Source organism: Adiantum capillus-veneris, chromosome 25, assembly GCF_014529385.1.
Source record: "Adiantum capillus-veneris isolate H3 chromosome 25, ASM1452938v2, whole genome shotgun sequence".
NCBI classification, from domain to species: Eukaryota; Viridiplantae; Streptophyta; class Polypodiopsida; order Polypodiales; family Pteridaceae; genus Adiantum; species Adiantum capillus-veneris.
Genome location: NC_140955.1, coordinates 126005947 through 126031922, shown reverse-complemented (window position 1 = coordinate 126031922; position 25976 = coordinate 126005947). Strand labels below are relative to the sequence as shown.

The 25976-nt window shown below is 45.2% G+C and overlaps 1 protein-coding gene across 9 annotated transcripts in view; it reads left to right on the top strand.

Moving 5' to 3' along the window:
- The window catches only part of LOC147425610 (uncharacterized), a 170145-nt gene extending 144545 nt beyond the window's left edge, over positions 1-25600 (top strand). For 6 of the 9 annotated variants that reach the window (XM_086499868.1, XM_086499863.1, XM_086499859.1 and 3 more), the window contains 3 exons: positions 2197-2286; positions 4183-4253; positions 4711-5336. In XM_086499868.1, coding sequence (XP_086355994.1) covers positions 2197-2286; positions 4183-4253; positions 4711-5062 — 513 coding nt within the window. In that variant the 3' untranslated portion in view covers positions 5063-5336. Of the gene's footprint in view, positions 1-2196; positions 2287-4182; positions 4254-4710; positions 5337-5490; positions 5613-25331 lie in introns of those variants that run through there. The other 3 variants (XM_086499861.1, XM_086499860.1, XM_086499867.1) reach the window with 3 other exon arrangements.
- Positions 25601-25976: the final 376 nt, after the last annotated feature.

Genomic DNA, 25976 nt, shown 5'->3' with positions numbered 1-25976 from the left:
TTTCCTCATTCTCTCTCCTTAGTTCTCTCATCATGTCTCCATACATGGAGTTCCTATAGCTCTCGGCGTTCGCGTGCATTTCCTTCCTGATGTCGTCCCTCATATAGTTTAGTTTTGATTTGAGCATCACCTGGACCTTCTCCATTAGTAGCTCATCATGGATCCTGGAGGTTTTCCCAACGCGTAAGGATCCTGGTGATAGTACAGTATCTCTGTTTCTCCGTTTGTAAGTAGCTGTTGTTTTTTTTGGGGTGGTGTAGCTATCTACACCCGACCCTTCCCCTTCGGTAGGCGGTCCATCGAACCCGAGTCCCAAATCTGGGATAGGGTACTAGGGTACTAGGGTGAGGGACTGAGAGTATGGCAAACTTAACCAGTTTACCTTAAGGCCTTAAATCGCTTTAAGTTGGACGCAAAGAGAAGGCTTAAAATCTCTTTAGACTTAAAATTTTACCTTAGGGCTTAAAATTGAAATAAACTTAAACGTAGGGGATCTTGACTTCCTACGCGTAGAACAGATGGGGCGACTCTTGGCCTTGCTACGCGTAGAACAGCTTGACGTCCTACGCGTAGGACTGCGCGGGACAGACGTGCAGCGCAAGCCTCAGGCAGTGTGAGTGCGAGCCTCAGGGCGGCATCAGCAGCCCGCCATGGTCTCCTTCTCGCGCGCAAAGAGCAGGGGCCTCAGCTGCCTGCCATGGTGTCTGTCACGCGCGCAAAGAGCAGGGGCAGCAGCAGTCCTTCATGCGCGCAAAGAGAGAGAGAGAGAGGCCTTCAGCCTCGCGCTGCTGCAAAGAGAGAGCTCCCTTACGCCACAGCACGCGGCTCTTCCTTCATGCGTGCGAGAGAGAGAGAGAGAGAGAGAGAGAGAGAGAGAGAGAGAGAGAGAGAGAGGGGGTGGGTTTTGGGGAGGCCAACCAGACCAGCCTCTATCTTTATTTAAGGTTGGTTTAGATGTCACTGCGGAGCAACAAAATCTGCCTGTGATTATTCGGAGGAATTTAGTCTGTTGCAGATGACTTGTTGATAGGGTTCAGTTGTATAACAGGTGTGCATGGCATGGTTTGCTGCGTCAAGTTTCTGCCAGTAAGTTTCTGTTGGAGGGATCAAATGCACATATAAACTCCATTAGAAAGAAAGAAATTTATTATTTTCTTTTCAAGGCTGAAGGCGGCCTAATATACATGGTATCCTTTGGATAGCCAGGAAAATGACAAACGGTGCAAAATAAAAGTGCTACCATAAAAACACCTAAGCTGTGAGGTGAGGATGGTGTAAACATGGGTGGGGAGAGTAGTGATGAAGGGATGGAGCTCTAGGTCTTGTGGTATGAAAGCTATATGCTTAGGGAGTCCAATCATGAAGCATGAGAGAGTTACAGGACTGGATCTTGAGGCCAAAACAACAACCAGGGTTTAGAAATTTTCAATGGACACATGCAGAGCAGGGCCCTCTTGAGAAATATGATAGACCTCATAAAGCAACAGTCACCTATACATGTATCAAGTATCTCAAAAGACACAAACATGAAGGAAAGAGACTGATATCCATTGAGGTGATGGCCTCCACTGACCACCAATCCACAGTGAGCGATTTTAGAGGAGGTCATATCCTGGGAGGCAGATTTTACGTCAATTAGAGTGATGAGATGTGAAACACCAAGAGAGCTGGACTGTTCGTGTACCTGAAGATACGCACACAGTGTTCAGGTGCATGTCAACTAGGCATATTTATGAGCAAATTGGTAATAGGGCCCAGGCAATTGAGCTATGTAGGCAAGTCCATTTTCTTCTGCCAGAGTCCACGGGAACGTCAAGATTACGTCGATCTTTCTTTTCTGCCCTATACATCTCCAAAAGTCACATTTCATCTGTGTTGCATAAACACTTTGAACCCCCACAAAGATCTCAAGCATATCAATCCATGTATCCATACCAGGGAGTTTTGGAAGTCATCTCTAGGCCTTTCAACATTCTCTCCCCAATGAGAGCTTATTTTTCTCCTCCTCTAGCTGACAAGTTAAGCTTTTAGTCAACAAATGATACTCATGCTGGGTGGTGAGGAAATGCACCTATGTATTTTGCAAAATAGCATGTCTAACATTTATTACATTTTATACTTGTTGAGCAAAGGAGTTTTTAGTGACGGTTCAAAGTCCAACTGTATTTTGAGGAGTGCAACATTTGTTATGTGCAGGTTATAGCAACAGATGGGAACCGTTCTACATTGGCCAACTTAAAGCACAATGTTGCAATCAATGCCACATTGCTGGAGGAACCAACCAGTGTGAGTGGCAGGTTTTCACACAATGCAAGTTGTCTTCATGCTTGTTTGTACTGAAAACTTTTCATCTAATTTTGGCTTATAGTGGTTAAATTTTGACTACTTATCTGTGTGGTGGTGATGAAAACTCAGCTGATTGGTGTATAAAAAGTTGGATTGGTCAAAAGCTTCATTATATGCAAGCTAAATGAACTACAAGATGTCCTGGGCATTGCATTTGACACAGATTTTATGGTGGATTGCACAATCTAACCTTTCAGGAATCAGATCTCATTTTACTCAACAAACGTACATAAGCAGTGAAGTACACATATCAATGAGAAAGGGTACGACAGTTAAGCAGGAGGCAGTGAACATTATGGAGGCAAACAGATCTTGGCATTGAGAGAGTTTTCGAGGATTCAAGTAGATGCACGAAGTATGGTAATTATATCTTAGAGATGTGACCTAGGCATGGGTTACCCATACACAATGGCATAGCTAGAAACCTTACAATGCACATAGGACTCAGAAACAGCTCCTCGTGTTTGACGTGAAGCCCACAATATCTTTTATGGATCCAAGTCAGCCATGACACGAGGGCGGCATCCAGAGGAGGCACCTTTAGTAGGGACGACTGGATCCACACACTCCCTCTTGCCACATGTGCGAACTACTCTACTGGGTTGCATAGTGAAATCAGATAGAAAGGGTGATCTGTCCCTAAAACCTCTACTTGTTGTGACCTTTGTCCTCAGGGGCCATAACCACACCATGCAAAGATAAGGCAAGTTGTAGCAAAAGTATCTCTACCAACCATCATGAACGGGAATGTCCCTCTCCCCACATAGCACAAAGTGCTGCATGCCAAGCATATGCAATAGGGGCCTCAATCTTAGCCATACGAGTAGCAATACCTATGAAAGTAGCCTCTGGACAAGGGAAGTATAGAGCGATCAGGTCCGTCATCCGATGTGGCCCAATGAATAGGGGTCTCTCTCCAAGCTGATAACCATCCTGATCCTTGACGTATGCATTGCCCACTGGTGCTCGATCTCCTCCAAGCATCTGGCTCCTGGCGGATCATACCATGTTTCATGTCCCTAAAAACATACACTCCGCATATTCAAATCAATGATACCCAAGCCTCCCTCCTCCCTGGGCATAATGATAGTTCTCCAAGGCGCATGAGTGCCTCAAGAACCTGTGCCTGCGTAAGCAAGCACAGCCTCTGTCACTTGTGATAAGCAGGCCCTTTGCTTGAGCAACGTACAGAGCAAAATAGAAACAAAGCTGAACCATCCTCTGTTGAACCCCTTACTTAAGAAAAAGAGCAAAGAGAAGGTAGTAAAGAAAAGAGAAAGAGGGGAGGCAGCAAAGAAGGGAGGGGGCCAGAGAAGAGAGAGAGCAGCCTGAGTTTTGAACGTCAGCATACTTGCAAGTAGAATCTCTGCAAATATTGAGGCTGTTTTTGAAACCTCCTCAACTGATCTCCATGCCACTGGCAATGTTGCAATGATGTAGGCATTTCCTGGCCATCCCACCTTGGCAGACGTGTCCAATTCTGTAGGTAACAAGCATATGTTTTGGGTTCCCCATTTTTTCTATTCTGTGTGGTGCATAAAAGCAGCAATATGAATGCTTTTAGCAATCCCCTGATGTTGATCAGTCAGTTTGCATGCCGACCTAAAAGAATTTCAAATTGAAGGAGATTGGACACAATTTACTGAGAACACAGAAGGCATACTAAGAATGAAGTATTTGTTTTGGTATGGTTTACCATGTGGCTTTGCTCCTTATATTTGCTACCATGTAACACAGCCTCTAGCAATTTAATGCACAGATTTTCCATCGTTATCGCTGGGGCATGTATTAGCAGGAGGCAATCTTTCTTCTCTCCTGAACTGTTTTCTTGATCAGGTAGAATTACATGAACTCCTCTGGGAATCAGCAAGTGAGAAAGCGGTCAAAGGATTTGGTGCTGAGATAATGTAAGTCACTTCAGTGCTTCTGTTAGTGTCAGCATGTGCATGGTTGAGTTGAACAAAGCTGAGATTTCTAAAGAAGATGAAACAATCATGTTGGTAAAAGAGTCAAAAGTTTGAATATGCAAATTTTGTCTATTTCAAGGATTGCTATTAATGTTTGTGATTTGTGATCCCTTGAGTGTTTGAGTGTAGGTAGGGTACACATTTGAATCAGGGTTGAGGACATTAGCTCTGTGTGATAAGATTTTTGTATCTATTTGATCTGTTTTGTAAAGGGGACATAGTATGAATCTAGATAAGTGATTCAAGGTTAGGGATGTTAGCTGTCTGATAAGAGCAGTCTTATCTAGATGGCTTGTTGTAAAGGAAGATTCTGCTGCTACAGATTGCTAAGTAATGTTGTTCCGTTGTTTCCTGTTGTCTTAAAGAAAACCTTACATGGTTGTTGTTAATTTTTCAGAGTTGGAGCCGACCTCATTTATGATGTCTCATGTATTCCATATCTTGTGCGGTTGCTGGCTATGCTTCTCTCTCGAGGGATGAAGCATGAGAGTAGCTGCCAAGGTAAAAACAGTTCTGCGTATGGGCATGAATACATCTCTCATACTGATGTTGTTCCTCCCATTGCATACATAGCTACTGTTATTCGCAATGTAGAAACCATGGACATTTTTGTTTCATCAGCTTGTCAGGCTGGTCTCCTTGTTGAGGATGTTACAGACACTATGAGACCACCTATATTTTTGCCTCAAATAACTGGTATTGACAGGTCTGCGATTCGTCTAGATAGAGTGACTAGAAAACCTTCTTGATCAACATTTCAGCCATGCACCCCATTAGCTTAAGAATATAAAAAATCTGGGATGGGTTGTCTCCAAATTGGCATTGCCTTTGAGAATGTGGAGGAATATGCAGAGAATTTTTCATTTGCTTTCTTGTTGAGGTGTCTTGCCAGCTATTGAGCAAAGAGGTCCAGATCAGGGTAAAAGATAAGACCGCTTCATGAATTGGTGGGGTGGAATATATATCTCATCCTTAAACCTATAAGTACAGGAATAAGGGCAAATCTATTAAGATATTTGTCCTCGTGTTTTTTTGGTCGAATTCCTCTCCCAAAAGCACAAAATTTTTGGGCTAATCTGTTGAAGAATAATTTTTGTAGAATTGCCAAATGATCCTGAAGACTCTTAAAAAATTAGCCATTGGGCTATAAATAGCCCCTATTTTTTCCTTGGTGCAGATACAAGTATAACAGGTGAATGTACAAATTGGAAAGAGGGAGAAGCTTATCTTCAAAGAGAACTTGTGAACTTGTCCTAGTTGTGAGGGGATAAGTCCTTGTTTGAGTTGTTCAGCCAAAAGGTAAGTAGAATTGTACCATATATGGCTTATCTCTTCTAAGATTTTTTCCCTAATTTAGTGTGGATGTGGCTGCATATAGAGTAGGGCCAGCAATGTAATCAACCTAGTGTTACAGAAAGAGGCAACTAGCTTAATTATGCACGTCTCAAACTGTAGGCAGGTGGTATGTCGAGTCAAAAGAGCCACTATTGCATAAGCCCGTCTCTTACACTTTTGTCCAACAATGAGGTTGACTTGCATCACGATCTGAACTTGTCACCACATTTCTGGTTACCTCCACCACAAGTAGCATTGGCTTGAGAGTTTTATTTGGAATTGACCATGAGGGTTTGATTATGATGTATCTTTACCTCTATGTCTCAAGACTCTTCCAGCGCATACTGGCAGGAGAAGAAACAAGCCAAAAAACGGAACTCCTTTTTCTTGGGCTATTAATAGACTGACCAAAAAAAAGCAAAACTGTCCAAAAGAAGAGTTTAATTATTTGACATGACCAGCCATTTTTGGCTCTACATATTCCCCACTGTTGTCTTCCAGTCCTACTTAGCATCACAAGCCCACCAACAGCTGCGTTTTTTGTTCAACTGCCAGAACTCGGCGCCATGCAAAGCTAGGAGATAGCAGCAGTGGCTCTGGCTGGAGGCTAGAGCCGGTGCCAGATAAACAGGCTAGCCCGCCCCAGATGCCGTCTGTGGATTTCGAGCCTGAGGGAGACTGCCGATGAGCAGGCTGTAGGTAGCATGCAGTCTGCAGGAGGATCAGCAAATCGCCACCGCTGACAAGAATGCAGTAGGATACATGCTGATGTTTCATGATATTTGGTTACTTGAACAGAACACATATGTAGGCAACACGTTAGTCAATATGTATCTCAAGTGCACAGGCATTTGTCAGATTGCAATATGTCCTTGACGAGCTTCCATGTTGTCACTTGGAGTGCACTGATCGCAGGACATGTGCAGCATGGGCAGCCAGAAAATGCTGCTCCCGATGCAATCGCCCACCCTTCCACCTTGAAGGCATGTGGTGTACGCAAGATAGCGAAGAAGAAGGATTTGTACCAAGGCAAGATGATACATGCTGACATTCATGAGAGGGGGTTCCTTGAGCAGAACACAAGGCTTAAGCAGCATGCTAGTCAGTATGTATCTTAAGTGCAGTGCACTTGTCAGAGCCTCATGTGGAACTAGGCAAGATTCTGATATGGTCAAAACAATTCACGATGATATTTATAGCTGTTGGAAAGAAACGTCCAGCTTGGTACGCCTTGGTCGATATATATGCCGAATGTGGTTTACTTCAGAAAGCACAAGAAGGGCTTGAGCAACTTCCCGAGTCTTTCTTTTGAGAGAGTGAGTCTTTCTTTTGTGAGCTCACTTAAAGACTGTGCAAAGAAGAAGCAAGGCAGTAGGATAGATGCTGATATTTATGATAGTGGTTTACTTGAACAGAACACATACTTAGGAAACATGCTAGTCACTATGTATCTCAAGTGCGGTGTGCACTTGTTAGATCGCAACAAGTCCTTGACAAGCTTCCTGTCCGGAATGTCGTCTCTTGGAGTGCACTAATTACGGGATATGCCCAACATGGGCAGCCAGGAAACGCCGAGCTGCTTTCAATGGGATGCAAACTCAGGGTCTCTCATGATGCAATCACCTACCCTTGCATCTTGAAGGCATGTGGCACTATGCAAGACGAGCAAAGAAGAAGAATTTATACCAAGGCAATAGGATACATGCTGATATTCATGATAGTGGGTTACTGGAACATGACACATACTTAGGCAACACATTAGTCAGTACGTATCTCAAGTGCGGTGCACTTGTCAAAGTGTCATGTGGCACTATGCAAGATGCTGATATGGCAAAAGAATGCACGATGATATTAATGGTCATGGGCTGCTGGAAAGAAAAGGTACAGCTTGGCCTGCCTTGGTCGAGATGTATGCCAAATGTGATTTGCTTTACCAAGCACAAGAAGTGCTTGAGGACCTCGTCGTTGAGAGAAAGAGAGTGAGTCTTTCTTTTGTGAGCTCACTGAAAAGACGGTGCGAGATTTGTACCAACACAATATGATACATAGTGAATCGTGATATTTGTGATAGTTGTCACTGAACATACTTTTAGCACTTCAATAACAACTGAACCAAAAGAAGAGAGAGAGAGAGAGAGAGAGAGAGAGAGAGAGAGAGAGAGAGAGAGAGAGAGAGAGAGAGAGAGAGAGAGAGAGCACTTGCGATACAGAGTGGCGGAATTCCACCCCAAAGAGTATTGGCCCCAAACCTTGGCGTCCCTTTCGGTATTTCTTTATATTACTTGAACTCAGTACAATGCCGATACTCGCGCTTTGCACCTTCTCGTTGAAGCGTGCTAGAGACTGAGCACTCTGCACTTATTTAAAGGCCCTTGGCTTGAAAAGTAGTTACAGTGAAAGCTTCAAACTCAAAAGCAACTAGCCCAAAAGCTGGCGCTGAAAATCAGCCAGCGCAAATCACGGAAATCGGTACAAGCTGGTAGCGTGAAACGAAATCCGTAAGGCTGCCACGTCAGCAGTCAACGCAAAATCCGGGCTTTCCGTACAGTTGCCACGTCATCAGTTTCTGCGCAAGCCTTTGTGTGTGTGTGTGTTGGTCGTGCTTTATTTGATTTTTTCTATCTATAAAAACAACTAGAGAGTTTATTTAAGGTTTTGTTTGAACAAGCGAACTTTGAGGACGATTGGCTTGTCCTTTTGCATTACGTTGATGGTTCGGTTCCGAACCTGGAGAGTTCTTGCATGGTGGAGACTTGCTTGGATAGACAATATTCCTGCAATGGTGATGGTAGTCCAATGGTGTATAGCTCGCATTGGGCCTGCAAGGGAACGATCCTAAAGAAGGACACCGAAAGGTACACGTCGAGAAACCTTCGGTTATAGTCGTCCATGGTTTCGGTGGCACGCATTTTCAAGTTGTCCCACTTTGCCAAAATCTGGACTTCAAACATAGAAGTCATGTAACTACGTGCAAAAATTGTCTTGAAAGCTTGCTAGGTCCTTGGGGCGTGCGGTTGTGTCGCGATTGAACTCCACCATTGCATAGCATTATCTTTAAGAAATTCTGCTACTCGAGAAATCTTGGATTCTTATGTATAGTTCCCCAAAGCATAGATGTTGTCGAATTGCTGTAGGAACTACGAGCTTTCTTCTGATCTTTCATCCCTGAAAAAGTGAAAAATTTGACTGTCGTGCCGCCATCCTTGAAATCTTTTGGTTGGTTAGGCGCGTATCTCGGGTACAGATAATAAGGGTATCCATATGGGCTCCAACCATTGTAGCCTGGTGGCGGTGGTAGTGGGGGAGGTGGGGGCAACGACGTTGGCAAAGGCGGTTGCACTCGATCAGGGTCAGATGGTTGCACCATATTCCTGAAGACTCCCCCGATCGGAACAGACGAGTGGGAAGCTTGCCGGTTGGAAGCCCTCGTACTTTCTGGTGCCAGAGGAGGAGTACCACCTGAGGCATCAGAGTGGGTAACATGTAATTCAAAAATTGTTGAAAACTTTGTAGCATCAAAAGATTCTGCTGAGGATGCCGCGAAAGAATGTTGTAAAGCTCGTCGGGAAGAAACTGCAAATATTCTGTTGAATCCATGAACACCATGTTTTGGGTGGCTTATGCCCCGTAAGACAGAGTAGTGAAGATGGGAGCGCAACCGATGCGCAATGAAGTAAGGGTGGGAGTGACTAATAAATCCGGAGTTGGGGCCCGAAGATTCTTCGATAAAATTCTAGTTGCCTTTTGTTTGCTCTGTCTGCTCTTTTGTAGGACCGACATACTTTCACAAAAGCACATGCTTGATTCTCTGATACCACTGTCACAGGACAGGCACCATGTGCCAATAGAAAAGAACAGAATGTATTGACTTTTAGCACTTCGATAACAACTGAATCGAAAGAGGGAGAGAGAGAGAGCACACTGACACGGAGTGGCAGAATTCCACCCCAAAGAGTATTGGCCTCAAACCTTGGCGTCCCTTTCGGTATTTCTTTAGATTACTTGAACTCAGTACAATGATGGTACTTGCGCTCTGCACCTTCTCACTGAAGCGTGCGAGAGACTAAGCCCTCTGTACTTATTTAAAGACCCTTGGCCTGAAAAGCATTTACAGTGAAAAGCTTCAAACTCAAAAGCAACTGGTCCAAAAGCTGGCACTGAAAATCAGCCAGCACAAATCACGGAAATCGGTACAGGCTGCCATGTCAACAATCAGCGGAAAATCGGGGCTGTCCGTACAATTGTCACGTCATCAATTTCTGTGCAAGTCTTTGTGTGTGTGTGTGTGTGGGTCCTGCTTTATTTTATTCTCTTATGTCAATTGGGCCCCATTGGACGGGGTTACATAAGTTGGTGGGAACTTCAACTTCTTCAGTTGTGCTGCTTCTTAGGGTTTAAGCCCCTCAGTCGAGATCTGTACAATGGCTCCATTCTTCAGTGGCTGGACATGTCAGCAATTTGTGACAATAGTGGGTTACTTGAACAGAACACATAATTTTTTTCTCCGAGAAAGAGATCCTAATATAAGTTAATGAAACTGCCCATAGGGCTACATCCACCTCTACTAGAGATGGCTACAACAATCATAAGGGGAGACTCTCCCAATGAAAAAACAGCATATGTACAATGACGCTAAATCAGGAGATGGGAGGAGGGAAAAGCCACACAGGTGGGCGGTAGTGCCATCTGAGCCCACCCTGGACCATGGTGAAGAAAGTCCTAGGGCGCCAAAGTCAAAGGAATGCCTCTCTACGCTCCCGCATGCGGTCGGAGCTGCCCTAGTGTCTCTCGAACTGTCTCCTAAGAGTATGGATTAGCTCTAGCCAAAAATCTCGAACAGTCTCCACTGGTGGCACAAGGCGAGTCTCAAAGATGCGAATGCAGCAGGCCCGCCAGATGAACCAGAGTGTCAGGCCACAGACGAGCTCCCAACACACCTCTCTCTCATTGCACCACTCCTGTGGAGTAAACTCTGTAGCAGGTTGGAGTGTATGTCGACCTCCTTGTATCACTATCATTCTGCTGGTGGAGGATAGCTCAAACTGTAGTGCAGGGCCCGTGAGAGTGGACTAAGCAACTGCCCCCCAAGTGTACTACCGTGCTTTGGAAAGAACTGGCATCAGCCAAAGGACCCAAAGCCAAAGCTGTTGTGCCATTGGGCAGTCCCAAAGACGGTGACGCTGACTCTCCAAAGGAGGGTCACAAGTTGCACATGCTGCCGGGACGCCACCACGTACAAGCCAGCTCCCCACTGTTGTAGCTCTATGTGCAACCAGCCACTGGAACAGCGTGACTCGCCGCGGCTGTCTGGCATCCCACAACCTCGCCCAAAAAGTTGACAAGAACTCAGCTATGAGACCCTCCTCTTGCCAATGAGGTGCTGCAGCAGGACGAACCTCTCTCCGTGCTACCAGTATGTGACGCAGAGTTACCGGGGAACGCCCCCTAGCCCCCGTTTCGGTGTTCCGGGGGGCAGTTCCCTTCCCGAACGTTTCGGAACGTTTGGACGTTCCGGGTGGCCAATGCAAACCGGAATGGCCGTTCCGGAACGTTTCGGAATGCCCTCGGAACGGCCAACGACTACAAACAAATTTTGCAAAAATTGAAAAAATTGAAGTAAATGTTTGGGCTTCTTTTTGAAGTGTGCAAGGCCTCAAGGACTCATAAAATGCACCCCCCTCCCCCTTTCTCTCCACAAGCTAATCCTCAAGGCTCAAGCTCTCTCCCTCTCACACTCTCAAGATCTCTCCCTCTCAAGACTCACTCTCTCAAGGCTGAAGGCTTCAAGCTCTCTTCTTCTCCCTCCCACTCTCTCAAATCTCTCCCTCTCCCTCTCACTCTCTCGAGTCTCTCTCTCTCTCTCTCATCATCTAGTCATAGCAAGGTTGAATGGTCTTCAAAACGAGTTTTTTGTGAGGATTAGAGTCAAAGGACTCTAATACTCCTTGTATTTAAACACAAGGAGCTAAAAAATGCACTATTTGGGTGTTTTTTATACCTCCCGTTCTGCGCCGTTCCCGTTCCGGACCCCTAGCCGTTCCCCCGTTCCGCGAGGATCCCGTCGCCGTTCCTGTTCTGCGTTCCGGGTAACTATGATGTGACGTCCCAGTCGAACAAGGTACTGAAAGAAAGGGACACCTCGATGGTCGGCTGAGGAGAAAAGGTCCCTCCAAAACCACTCTCCAGGATCCCATTGCACTTGTGCCAGTGGATAGCTCTCCCAAGCCCACCGCCTCCAGTGGCCTGTCTCAAGAGCTACTTGGTCAGGATCTATGACACAAGTCCTCTCACAGATGCCCACCACTCAGATCCTCTTAAAACAACACTCTGCAACCTGTGAGGCCTCTACCGAGACTCTGTGTAATCGACCCTCGCCTCGTAGCTCGAAAAACATGGAGGGTACAATCTATAAGCAAGCCCGAACTGCGATGTGGACCTCCAGCTGCGTGAGGGTGTTGCTAACTCGAGAGGTGTAAGCCTAGCTGGTATAGCCTCTATGATGTCCTGACACATGCTCTGGCTGGATGCTGTGAATCTCCTCTGACAAACCTGATAACTATAACCAGTCACCTAAAGTGCGTGATGGACCCTTTGCCATGGGACCCCAAGAAACATGAGGCGTACTTCCAACCAAGTGGCCTATTTGAGTGCTGACCATGGAGTTCCAAACAATGGGCTGTCTCGGGCGCTCCTCCGTGCAAGTAGGTTGGTGCTGCTCCAGGCCTCTCCGTAGCTCCTCTAAGGAGCGAAGCAGACTCACAGCAAAACGGTCCTCTAGTCTCTTGCTCAGGCCAACTTTGCGCATCTCTGTGAAAATCCATCCGGTGGAAGGTCTCCAAGAGCCTCCAGCCTGAGGCACTCTAGCGCTAAGCCGCTGAAGCAAAAACTCCTTCCATGGTTCCTCCCCTGGAAGCAGTCCTCTGACAACAAACTTCCCAAGGAGGGCTCTGCTCTGCAGTGTAGGGTCTATGATCCCAAACCCCCCCTTGAGAACATGGTACAGTGATGACCTGCCAGGCCACTTTGGCCCGGGCTATCTGAGTATCGCGCCCTGACCAAAGGAAATTGTTGATCAGCCTCTCTACCTAGCTGATGCAGGAGCTCGAAAAGATCCAGCAAGATGTAATATACCACATAGTAGCCAACAACACCTGGTTGGCCACTACAACTATTCCTGCCAAAGAAAGTCGTGCCGAGCTCCAATGTAACAGCTTCCTCCTGATGGACAGGAGGAGGGAAGCAATCTGCTGCTCAGGAGACAAGTCTAATCCAACCTGACAGCCAAGTATCGAACTGTAGTCCCTGGGGGGATCCATCTGAAACCCTCACCTAGTAGCGAATCAAGCATAGGAGCACTGCCAACCGAGAAAGCCACTATCTTCCTCCAGTTGATCAGTGCGCCTGATGCACAACAAAAGGTCTCAAGAGCCTGCTCACACGTGTAGGTTGGCCTCCTAGCCCTCCAAGTACAAAGCTGAGTCGTCTGCAAACTTAGCATCCAGTAGCTCATCGTCCCGAATAGCGAGCGCTAAGCCACGTAAACTAACCTACTGTGAAACCAAAAATCTACTCATCGCCTCAGCATAGAACAGAAAGAGGAAGGGGGCAAGATGGTAGCCTTGTCTGACCAAACGTGTGAGCATGAAACGATCTCCTCTACCTCCTGGAAGAAGCACCTGATTGTGTGCACGTCTATAAAGAGCTGACACACCTCTAATCTAGGCATTTGAGAAGTCCATCCTGCGAAGAGTGCTCTCCAAAAAGTCCCAGTCAACTCTATTGTAGGCCTTCTCAAAATCGAGAAGTATCACCAAATCCTCACCACAGAGGCGCGCGAGGGCATAAGCCTCCAAAAAGTAAAGATGTTGTCAATGATATTGCGCTCCTTGACAAAACTTGTCTGAGTCTGTCACAAACTGTTGATGTGGCAGGCTTCTAGACACACAGTGCGGCAGAAATGCCACGTGGCAATAGTACGGACCCCTGCATAATGCGCTAAGAGGCTGACATGGCCATCCGTACGGAATTCCGGGATTGCGGCGGAAAAAGCACTGACATGACACGTGGTAGTTGTACGGATTTTCGTAAACTGCGCTGGCTGATTTTAGCAGCTTTTGGGACAATTGCTTTCAATATTTTAAGCTTTTGAGTTTAAGTGCTTTTGGGGCTCTGCTTTTGGGCATCCCTTGTAGCTTTAAGTAAGTGGGCAAGGCCTCACTTTTCAGAGCATCTGGACGCAGAGTCTGAGAGTGAGCAGTTGCCCGCTCTGTTGTACTTTGAACACAGATTAGTACAAAAAGAAATACCGAAAGGGGCGCCCCAATACATCTAGGCACAGAACTATGCCAGGCCGTGTCAATTTTGTGAACTGTTTTGGAGTGAATCTCTGTTGTGTCGCGGTAGAACCTTGACTTGGGGTGTCCAAGTTTGATAAGAGCACGACCGATTTCTCTTCTATCGGGAAATCCGATCCTTTGGTCGTGGCACTTATGGATTCCAACAAAAAGCAGTCGACTTCTTCTGCACTTGCGAATGCGAGAGGAGATCACGAAGAAGATTCTCACGAGCAATCAGAAGAGTACGGCCCACCTCGGCCTACTGAGTTTGAGATTGAAGAAGTGGAACGTCGACAATTGGTTCACGAGGCAACAAAGCAGATGATTAAAATTGCGAAGGATCAAAATTTGCAAAATTTTTGACTCAGCAATCCCTCGCAGAAGTAGACACCCAGTAGCAAAAGGCCACAGAACCACCCATCAAACCGGCAATCAAGAAACCTCCTTCTCCGAGGATGTTTACGGAACAAGAATTATAAGAGGTGGTTCAGACACATATCAGTCGCGGCTTTTGGACTCGAACAACAATCCAAAAAGCACGATAAAAAGCATAAGAAAGGAACCGACTTCCCAGGTTATTGGGGTCATCAATCTTCTTTTGCATTGGTGAGAAAGCAGAAGCGTGTACGATTTGAAGGACTACCCAGTTCTTCTTCTGAGAGATAAGCACATTGCACAGAGATCATGGGTGTAGGGTGAAACCATGGGATTGCTTCACATTAATATAGATGTACATACTTACAGATATAGCCACTTGGGTTAGGTTGGCCTTCAAGTGGGAGATTGTTAAGGTTCATGCCAACTAGTCGGACACCCATCACATTGACGGTACTAACAAAAGGAGAAGTGACGGGTTGATCCTCACGTCGAGCTTCACCAACGTTGTGTGCACTCATCTCCTTCCTCACCCGCACTCACACTTCACATGCACCATACACACACTCATAATCTCTTCTATCATATCCCAAAACTTACAATGGCCCCACGTGATGCTATGAGACCACTTTCCTAGGTGCAAGTATTTGGTCATTCCATAGCTGTCCATATTCAACAATTCCAAGAGTAATTTTAACTCTTTAACACCATGGAGTGGTCTCATGAGCCTATTCATTTGTTATTTTGACCATAACTTTTGGTACAAAAATTAGATTGATAAGCTATATAGCTAGGAAGAAAGAGTGCATATACAAATTAAGGGAAGCTTGGGACAATGAGAAGACACCTTACAACACACATAGTAGAGCTGTAGGATATGTCCCCAATATCAAGGGAAAAATGTAAGGATTGCCCAAGTGAAATTCGGAACAGAGGAAAGGGATCCACATCTTGCTGATAGATTAGGCGAAAGTTGCACTGGCGCCATACGAACCATAGCAACCAAAAACCTAACCCAGGTAAAGAAGGTTACAAAACGCTGAAGGGGATCTGAGAGAATGCCAAAGAGCCAAAAACATATTTAGAAAATTGCCGATAGAAAACGGAGACAATATGGGCGGATATGCGGTCTAGCAAGGCCTTGGTAATTCCACAATCCCAGAGCAGGTGCTTGATTGTCTCATCAGAAGCTGAACATCTGACAATGAGAAGAGCTGATGTGACGCGCACTACGGAAGGTGCCAATAGGAAGCACTCCCAGCAAGCAACACCATAAAAATAGACGTTCCTTGAGAGGCAAACAACTCTTCCAAGTTTTAGTAAGAGCATTCCTCCACCATTGATTTAATTTGTACAAAGACCATAATGCATTATAGTGGTCAGCGAGCCAAGACTGAGACATGAGAGAAACATAAACCTTGCGGGCAGAAATATCAACAAAAGGTCCCATAAAGTCCAATCCAACATGCGGCATCCAGTTGCCAACAGTGGAAGAGCAGGAAGTCAGCCAACATGCGCTCAAGCTCTCCCCAGAATTGACGATAATGCATGCCCAAACCAAAGTGTACAGCCGCCTGAGGATAGCAAATCAAATTGCCATACATGTCGACCACATCATCCACTGTGCGCACGCCACGACAAGAAAGGAAGTAAGCTTGGCTTGGCGATCGATCTACAAGAGTAAGAGCAAAGGCTCGGGTCCAATGAATACTTTCTAGGCGCAACAAATTTCCATCTTACGGTTGCATGCCATTCCATGAAAGATGAGCCGTAACGGCTTTCCAAGCATCCAGCAAAGCAGAAGTAAGCAAACAACTAGGGATACAACCGATCATCTTGCCAAATACGGAGTGATTTTTGCCAGTGACCAAAGGCGAAAGTGGTAACATGCTGACACAGTGAGGCGATCATGAGAGTCCAAGGTTGGGATTGTTCTGCAAGGGTAGGCAATAACATGGCCTTCCTTGCAAGATGATGGCGGTGAAGGTCCAAAATATTTAATCCGCCAAAGCGCTTGAGAGTGCAAAGCTTCTGCATTGAAAGTAAACGGAGCCCTTTCTTGCAAGAATTAGTGCACTTGAAATGAGATAAAATATTGGACATGAGCAACAATGAGAGGCGATGACAAGGCCAATGCAACGATGTCAAGTAAAAGTGAACATAGGCTATCATGATGCTTTGAACTATTTGGAGACGAACATGCAACGACCAGGTGGACAGTTTCCAATATTGCAATTTGATGTTTAAGCGTTGTATAACCCAATCCACTTCTTGGGTTGCAGTAACCTTCTATCTAATAGGGTACCCCAAGTGGCGGACAATGACATTCGGATCAAGAATATCCCCGGGCCATAGAAGATGGTTCCATTCCCGTTCATCTTGCCAAATACAGAGTGATGTTTGTTAGTGACTAAAGGCAAAAGTGGTAACATGCTGACACAGTGAGGCGATCATGAGAGTCCAAGCTTGGGATTGTTGTGCAAGGGTAGGCAATAACATGGCCTCCTTGCAAGATGATGGCGGCAAAGGTCCAAAATATTTAATCCTCCAAAACGCTTCAGAGTGCAAAGCTTCTGCATCGAAAGTAAACGGAGCTCTTTCTTGCAGGAATTAGTGCACTTGAAATGAGATAAAAAATTGGACATCAGCAACAATGAGAGGCGATGACAAGGCCAATGCAACAATGGCAAGTAAAAGTGAACATAGGCTATCATGATGCTTTGAACTATTCGGAGACGAACATGCAATGGCCATGTGGACAGTTTCCAATACTGCAATTTGATGTTTAGGCGTTGTATAACCCAATCCACTTGTTGGGTTGCAGTAACCTTCCATCCAATAGGGTACCCCAAGTGGCGGACAATGGCATTCGGATCAAAAATATCCCTGGGCCATAGAAGATGGTTTCATTCCCGTGCATTGAAGGGCAAGAGTTTGGATTTTCTAAAATTAACTTTAAGGCTTGCCGCAAGCCCAAATGTATCCAATGCGTGCATGATCACGTGCATGTCATCTTCATGATTGCGGGGCATAAATAGCGAGTCATCATCATAAGCCTGCCCAATAAATTCATTCCTAGCGAGTAGTTGCAATCTTTGAAGATGACCAAGCAAAACCAAATGATCCAAATACATCAACAAGGGGTGGGTGGCAACAGCATACAGTAAGACACTGAGGGGGCAACCTTGGTGAACAAAACACCCAAGCAACCAAGGGTCAGTCAACTCCCCATCAAGAAGACATGAAGACATACTCTGGGCATACAATAAATAGACCACATTAGATAACTTATGACTGAATCCAAGGGCCCCCAATGTGTCAATTAAAAGTCCCATTGTACTGTATCAAAGGCCTTTTCAATGTCGACTTGCATCACGAGCACATCTTGCTAGGTGTACTTAGCATATTCCATGCCAATCAAAACATTAGCCAAATTGTTTGTGATTTGACGTGGGGGATAAAGCCATATTGAGCCGGATAAATACATACAAGAAGAGGCTCCTTGATGTGATGCACAATCATCTTTGCCAAGATCTTATATACAACCGGCATGAGAGTGATCGGACACCAATGAGAGAACTGCTCACAAAGTGCATGCTTGGGTAATAATTTCAGCAATCCTTCTTTCGAGGATGTCGGCAAATTCTGCTTGCTCCATGTAGCATTCATCATATAGAGCAAAGGCTCTTTCAAGGCTCCAAAAGGGGAGAAAAAATTCCATTGTGAGGCCATCCCAACCAAGGGAGTTCCATCAGCCGAGAGCAAGCAAGGCCTAATGAAATTCATGCGAAGTAAAGTCAACTTCCATGGCTTGGGCATTAGCGATGGGCAAGAGAATTGGATGCACTGTAGATAACAAACGTTGTCGTGCATGATGGAATTTTAGCTGAAACAGGAGGTGGAGCGGCAAATACTTTTCCGAAGTGCAAAATCATGGCATCAGCAAGGTCACGTTTAGAGGTTTTCCAAGAGCCTAAGCTACGCATAACTTTCTTGATAATTGAGAAGCCCTTGAAAGATGCAAGTGCTTAAAAAACTGTTTCGAGGCGCAACCCTTATCCACAAAGGCTCTATGTCGAGATCAAGTGTGCCATTTATCAAGTTTGCGTTTATCATTATGTTGTAGGCGTACTCGAGCGTGACATAATGATGTCAACTCACCTTCTGTCAATGAGTGCGTATCAGCCAAAAGTTGGAGTTTTGATACACTAATTTGGCATCCTCAACATCTCCTCGTAACTCACACATATGGTGCTTGCCATAATCTTGAATCACACATTTCACTCGCACAAACGAAGGATACCAAGCAATATCAGTGTCAAGATACATCTATGCGATCAAAGGGGGAATAACCTAATGAAGCTCTCTCAAAATGCCTAGTGAGAGAGGTAGGCATTATTGATGTGTAGTAAACGTTTTCGAGAGAGAGGTTAGTCACAATGTAAACCCCCAAAGTGCAAGGTCATCAAAAAAGGAGCATGATCGGACAACAACAGTGTGTGATCAATGCTCATCTCGCATCCAAATTCACCATATTGTTGCACATGCAAGACATACCACCGATCTAATCTTGCACGATACGAGGATTGAGGATTATGCCGAAAGTTATCCAGAAACATTTGGATGCAATAGACTCCACAAATCCAACATGAGTGTGTGCACAATAAAATCTGTCCAAGCCTACAATTCCACCCCCATTCCACCCCAACATGTGTGGATGACCGTAGTGTTACCGGAGGGTGCGGGGGCATTATTAAAATCACGATAAAGTAGCCCGTTGACCCGAGGGTCTATGTGCATAGACCCCCAAATTCATGCATCTGGCCATTAATCATACATTAAACCACTATCGAGTGACCTGTTGGATCATTGCACACAATAGCTGGTTGCAACTCATGCCTAATCGTCATAATAACACCTGAAAAGCTCGTCAAACCAATATACACAATCCAATAACCTGCAAAGTACAAGCATTGTCCAACGAACTCATGTTGATTGTGTTCTTGCAAAACAACAATATTTGCCCAACATGTATGCACATAGTGCCAAGTTAATCGCCACTTTACAGGGTTGCATAACCCGTGCACATTGTATGAGATGTATTGAAGACAACTATGCATTCCAAGAATATGTACAAGGCAAGAGAAAGAAGGTGACTAAGTTGACGTACCCATAGGCACATCCACATCAACCAACCGTGTTTCGACTACAATATCCTGCATGCCTGTATAAGGAAAAGCAGCACCAGTAAGGGAAGGAGAAGCCCCATGAAACAGTGCATCTCTATAAGAGTGCACCACCTTGTTCCATGCTTTCTCAAGTGAGCGATTATCATTACTAGGAAGGGGGTTTTGCACTACGGATTTCACAACAAGGAGTACATAATTGCGAGAGGAAAGCGGTAATTGTGCTTTAACGGTCTTCTTAGGGGTCTCCCGAGAAGATTTCTTGTGAATCCACAAGCTTCCCCTTGGTCCTGGTCTTTTGATTCATTGTAGCCTTTCCCTTGTTCGGAGTGCTTGAGGAGGCGGCAAATTTGACTTTACCTTTATCGAGAGGCAGAGTAGTAGTCAAGGTAGAGGTCCCAATAGAAGATGATCTAGGATTAGAGGCCTCTTTCTAAGAGGGAACTGCAAGCTCTGGAATTGCTGAAGGAGGAGGCTGCAAATTTGGCTCAGGACATTCAGTAGTTGGAAAATTTTCCCCATTTGAGCTTGAAAGGGTGTTTGCCAATGAGAGGGTCACCCGAGTTAACAGTAATGCCTGCAAGGGTGGAAACATTTGTATCCTAAAGCACACAAAACTGATTGATGTTTGCATCAAGTTTGAAGGGACATATCACTTTACCCAGACAAGAAGCAAGCATAGAGAGAAAGTGTCACCATGTATACGGGAAGTCAACTACCTCCACCCGAACTGGACACTTGTGACGGATGAGGCTTTGATAGTCTTTATTGAGGGGCCATGACAACATATGTGTCCTTTGTGTTCCAAAATACAAGGGAGATAATTCTAGTAACATGTTGCGGGTGCCAGTGTCTGCCAACAAAACCTCATAGAAGCCTCTGGCACCAAAATACACTCCTCGACTGCCTAACGTTTAAGAAGGAAATCAATCCAGTGGCCCACATCTTGCGCAGTGGGCATCTTGCTCGAAAAAAACAAAATGATCGCATTGAGAGCATAATGGGCCACTGGATCCATGAGGTCTTGGACCGGAATAAGCACCTGTGTGGGGGGTACCTGACCCTCCCAAGCATTCCTGGCATCCTCAAAATCCTCGAGCAAGAAAACTTGGATTTCACCAATTTTCGAGGACTCTGCGACCATTTTCCTACACTTGTAAGAGCAAAGGGCAAGTGATACAAAATCAGGCATACAACTTAACGGGAGCACCGAAATTCAGGAGAGCTGGAGAGAAGGCCATTGAAGCGAACAAAGACCTTACACCACATGTACACCTAACTTTCAAGCTCTGTACAAATGCAAAGCTGGAGAATCCTTGTTTCTGATGAACCGTTGATGCGAAAAATTAAAGACCTACTCTAACACACACACACACACACACAACTTTTTTTTGTAAATCTGCTTTGATTACTTTACAAGTGGGAAACCTCAAAGCGAGGAAAACCCACGAAAAGAAAGGGATACAAAAATCTGAGCACTATAAGGCTCCGAAAGCTAGAAACAGTCAAAGTAAATCCTGTAGGCATCAAGAGTGATGTCTCCAACATCATGAGCAAAATGTAGTGCTTCACCAAGAGATGATTTGAAATAGTGGAAGGGGTCAACATAGGTGCCCTGGAACATTAAGGAGTTCTGATGGTGCCAGATAGTCCACAGGGTCCAAAATCTGACCCAAGTGAAGAACACGGCAAACTGAGAATGCGATGGCCGAAGCACTCCAAAAAGCCAAAAGCGTCTATGAAAAGAGCCGGAAGGAAAACGCAGTCGAAGAGCAGTCGACACTTGCCAAATGAAGGCTCGGGAGTGGCGACAACGCCACAGAAAGTGTGGCACGGTCTCCTCAGCTTCAAGGCATCTGGGGCAGTGGGGAGGTGCAATATGCCGAGTATGCAACACACTGCCAACAGGTAGAGCTCCCACCAAGCAGCGCCACAAGAAAACCCGTTCCTTCAAAGGTAGATGACTCTGCCAAATACAAGACATTGTGTGTTGCCACCACAAGGATGACTCGGAGAGCAACCACAACCGATTATCATGATGCACAATCCATATATCAGACTGAAGGATGGCATATACACTGCCAGCTGAGATGCAGTCCAATCTAGTCGTAGCGAGATTCCAATCAGAGAAGCGAGAGTCCACATCTAATCTCCAAACGAAGAGAATTACCTGCAGCTGATGGTCGACCATTCCAAGCCAAATGCGAAGTGACAACTTTCCAATCAACAATGAGAGAAGAAGTAAAGGGACATCCAGGAATGTGTCCCTCAAGCTTCCCAAAAACAATATCCCAATAAGTCGGTTGCCAATGACCAAAAGCTGGGGTGACAATGTGCGTACACAAATGTGTGACCATGAGAGCCCATGGTTGCTGCTACTCCACCAAGGCTGACAACAACATAGCTTTCCGGGCCAAAAGATGACGTCGCAAGTCCAAAATATTTAACCCTCCAAGCTGCTTGGGAGAACACTGCTTGTCCATAGAGAGAAGCCGAAGACCCTTCTTGGTAGACGAGGTCCGCCAAAAATGCTCTAAAATATTGGACATGAGAGATTGCAAGCGCAACCGAGGCCAGGATAACAAAGGCAAGTAAAATTGCACATAAGCCACAAGGATGCATTGGACAATTCTGAGACGTACATGAAGTGGCCACGTGGACAGTTTCCAATAATTTAACTTGGAATGTAGACGTTGGAGTACCCAATCTAGTTTTTGCATAGCCGATACATTCCAACCCAACGGATAACCCAAATGACGAACCAAAACATGTGGAGGAACAATCTCCCCAGGCCATAAGATCTGATGCCAGTCACACTCCTTCAGAGGCCATAGCTTGGATTTACTAAAGTTAACTTTGAGACCCGTCGCCAATCCAAACAAGTCAAGAGTATGCATAATTTGCTGTACATCATCATAGTGGTTACGAGGCATAAACAAAGAGTCATCCGCATAAGCTTGACCAGCAAATTGCCGTCTCGAAGGTAAAGACAGACCATGTAGCCTGCCACTGGAAGTCAAGGAATCCAAATACATAAACAAGGGGTGAGTAGCAATCGATAGAGCATAGCACTCAAAGGGCAGCCCTGTCTCACCGACCGTCCCAAAGGCCAAGATTCTGTAAGAGATTCATCTAGCAAGCCCGCAGAAGTACTATGTGCATACAAGAACAGCATGACACGGGATATCCTAGGCCCAAATCCCAAGTGTTGCATGGTGCCCGCAATATAATCCCAAAGCACAGTATCAAAGGCCTTTTCAATGTCAACCTGGATGACCAATACATCCTGTCGAGTGTATTTTGCATACTCCATACCAATGATGACATTCGCGAGATTATAAGTAATTTGACGTCGTGGAATGAAGCCATATTGAGATTGATGCAAGCCTTCATGCAAAAAGCACTTGAGTCGGTTAGCTAGCATTTTGGCCATTAATTTATATACCATAGGCATAAGTGTAATAGGCCGCCAATGAGAGAATTCTTCGCACAATGCATGCTAAGGTATCAGCTTGAGCAAACCTTCTTTCCAAGAGGAGGGCAATTCCTGCTGTTCCCAAGCTGTATTCATTATGAACAACAGAGGCATCTTCAAATAATCCCAGAAGGACAAGAAAAATTCCACAGAGAGGCTATCCCAACGAGGAGCCCTCCATCGACCCAAATCAAGCAAGCTAGCATGCAATTCCGGCTCAGTGAAAACAGCCTCCAAGTCTTGAGCCTGCCGCATCGAGAGGATGGGAGTAACATGTGATAGAAACATGCGACGCGCTTGACAAGCTGTGCTCGTGGGAGAAGAAGGGGCCTCAAAAATCTTGCCATAATGAACTGCAAACATCCTGCCATAATCCTGGATAACTCATTGAACACGCATAACAAAGCGGAACCAGGCTATGTCCATATCAACATACATCTGGGAGATCAAAGGCGGGATGATATCCACAATCATAGCCCGAAAAGGCTCATGCTTGAGATAAGCATTATTGACATGAAAAAGCCTCTTCTTGGGCAGGCGATCATCGGCATCAAAAGAGCCAAAACGAAGCGTCAAGCATACAGGAAAATGATCCGAAAGATACATAGCATAATCAATCTTCAACTCACATACAAAGTCATCATTTGTTGCATGTGAAAAAGATACCAGCGATCAAGCCGAGCGCGATACATAGATTGAGCATTATGTTGAAAAGTGAATCCTGGATCAGTCGCATGCGATAGGGGCCACAAATCAAGCCCATTACAGGTCATCATAAATTGATCCCATGATTGCCGTTCCGTATGAAGCATGTGAGAATGCCCAGTGGTATTATCTGCATGGTTAGGTGCATTATTAAAGTCCCCACAAAGAAATGCATTAGAACGCCAACAATAAGAGGAGATAGCGCTCCACAACCGTGCCCTATCTGCAAAAGCTGTGTATGCATATAAGCCTCCAAATTCAAAAACTTCGCCATTAACAATACATTGGATGACCATCCATCTCCCAGCTAGGTCATTGAAAACCAAGGTCGGGAAGAGTTCGTGCCGAACAAGTATAAGCACACCAGAATAGCCGGCCGAGCTTGCATAAGCTATCCAGTAGCCTGCAAGGTAAGAGGTCTGTCCTGCAAATTGATGTTGGTTATGCTCCTAAAGAACCACAATATCCGCTTGACATGTATGTACATAGTTCCAGGTTAACCGCCACTTCTCGTGATTGCATAACCCACGTGCGCGCGCGCACACACACACACACACGCACACACAGCTATACGAGCACCCTCTAGATGAAGAAGCAGGGGCGAGCTGAAACCTGCAAACAGAGGCAGCTACCTAGACACACGAGCCCACTCACCAGACACACGCGCAGAAAATTAAGGCAACACAATGTCCTCTGCTGCAGGCAAGAACGATGATGCAGATGCTAAGAGTCAAAGAGGTCGGTGCAAAAGGACTGAGCGTGCAGAGTTGAGTTTGCGCAGGCTGAGAACGCGTTCATCTCGACATTCATGCAAGGTTGAGAACGCGATTGCGTAGAGCAGAGATCTCACACATGCGTAGGGCTCGCCCCACACACACGCTTCTGCAGCCTGCTAGTATTGGATTATTTGGTTCCTCTTTCATGATGGGTTACTCCCCTCCTCTGTGTATGCACTATTGAACCTATGTGGTAGGGAGGCTAGTACCTTGAAGGCTCTTATGTTTTCCTCTTTTGGGACCCCAAGAGGATGGCCTCTTCCCTAATGGGACACACACACATTTATAGGGATTTCTTCTCAGAGTTCTCCTGCCTTAAAAACTTTGGCTTATCTTTACCTAGCTCTTGAAAGATTGAAATTCTTTGAAAATATCTTCCTTTGATCTTCCTGAGGTTCTGAAGTATACTTTACTCCTGTATTTCTAGTACCTAGTATATTAAATTCTTCAAAAAATTATGTACTTATTTGTGCTAAAAATAGCCTTTTACTCTGATTTCTCTCAAAGGACTTTACAATTGGGGATGTTGAATATCCGCCTTACCTTGTAGCTTCACATAGCTCCTTATAGGAGTGCTATAGTGGGGATGTGACCCTCCCCTTGTCCATCACCTAACTCCCGTGGGATTTTGGTAATGGAAGTTAGTACTGCCACTGAGCGCTTTGTCATGGCCTTCAATTCCTCTCCCCCCCCCCCCCCCTCCGCCGAATCCCTAGTGCGACCTGGTTTTTTCCTCCAATTTGCACTGACGACAGTTTGCCTTCAATACTCGTAGTTTGTTTGTTGATCATCGACTTGGTCTTCATTGAGTAAGGATTCTTGTACTGTAGTGTACATACATTTCAAGTGCTTCCAGACCCACTCCTCTCATGAATTTGGAGGGACATTGCCTCGCTTTGCTGGCCAGCTGGGATATGGTGATCTTCTTTGCTTCTCAACTCTTCAATGGAGATTATGGATGATCTGTACATCTTACATGTTTTTGCTTTATTGAACCATTACTCTTTTTGTATTATGTTATTATCCTTTGATTGGTCTTGATGACTTTTTCCATCAACTATGATAATGGTTTTTATCAATTGTGGTGATTTGAAGCCTATAAATGGACTTTATTCTCAAAATGCATTTTTCGGTTGGAGTTATAATCTTGAGGGTGTAGATTGTAAATGAGATTTTGGGTTGTTAACTAGATGAAGGGTGAGATTTGATGGCTCTCCTTGTTGTTGTATCATTAATGTTTTCTTTGGGAAGAAGATTCCCTTCTTATTTTGGCTTATTACAATGATCTACTTGCTCCATAATAACAGATTCTCAGGGCTACAGTTTGAGTGTGATAAAAAAAAGTATTTGGATGGACTACATGATGGTTCCGCTGGTTACGGTCCTTGTACTTTAATTATTACAAAACTAAAGGTTGTGGCTTAAACTAATGTTTGGCTTCTATTTTCTTATTTGTCTGATCTTTTTTACTGCAT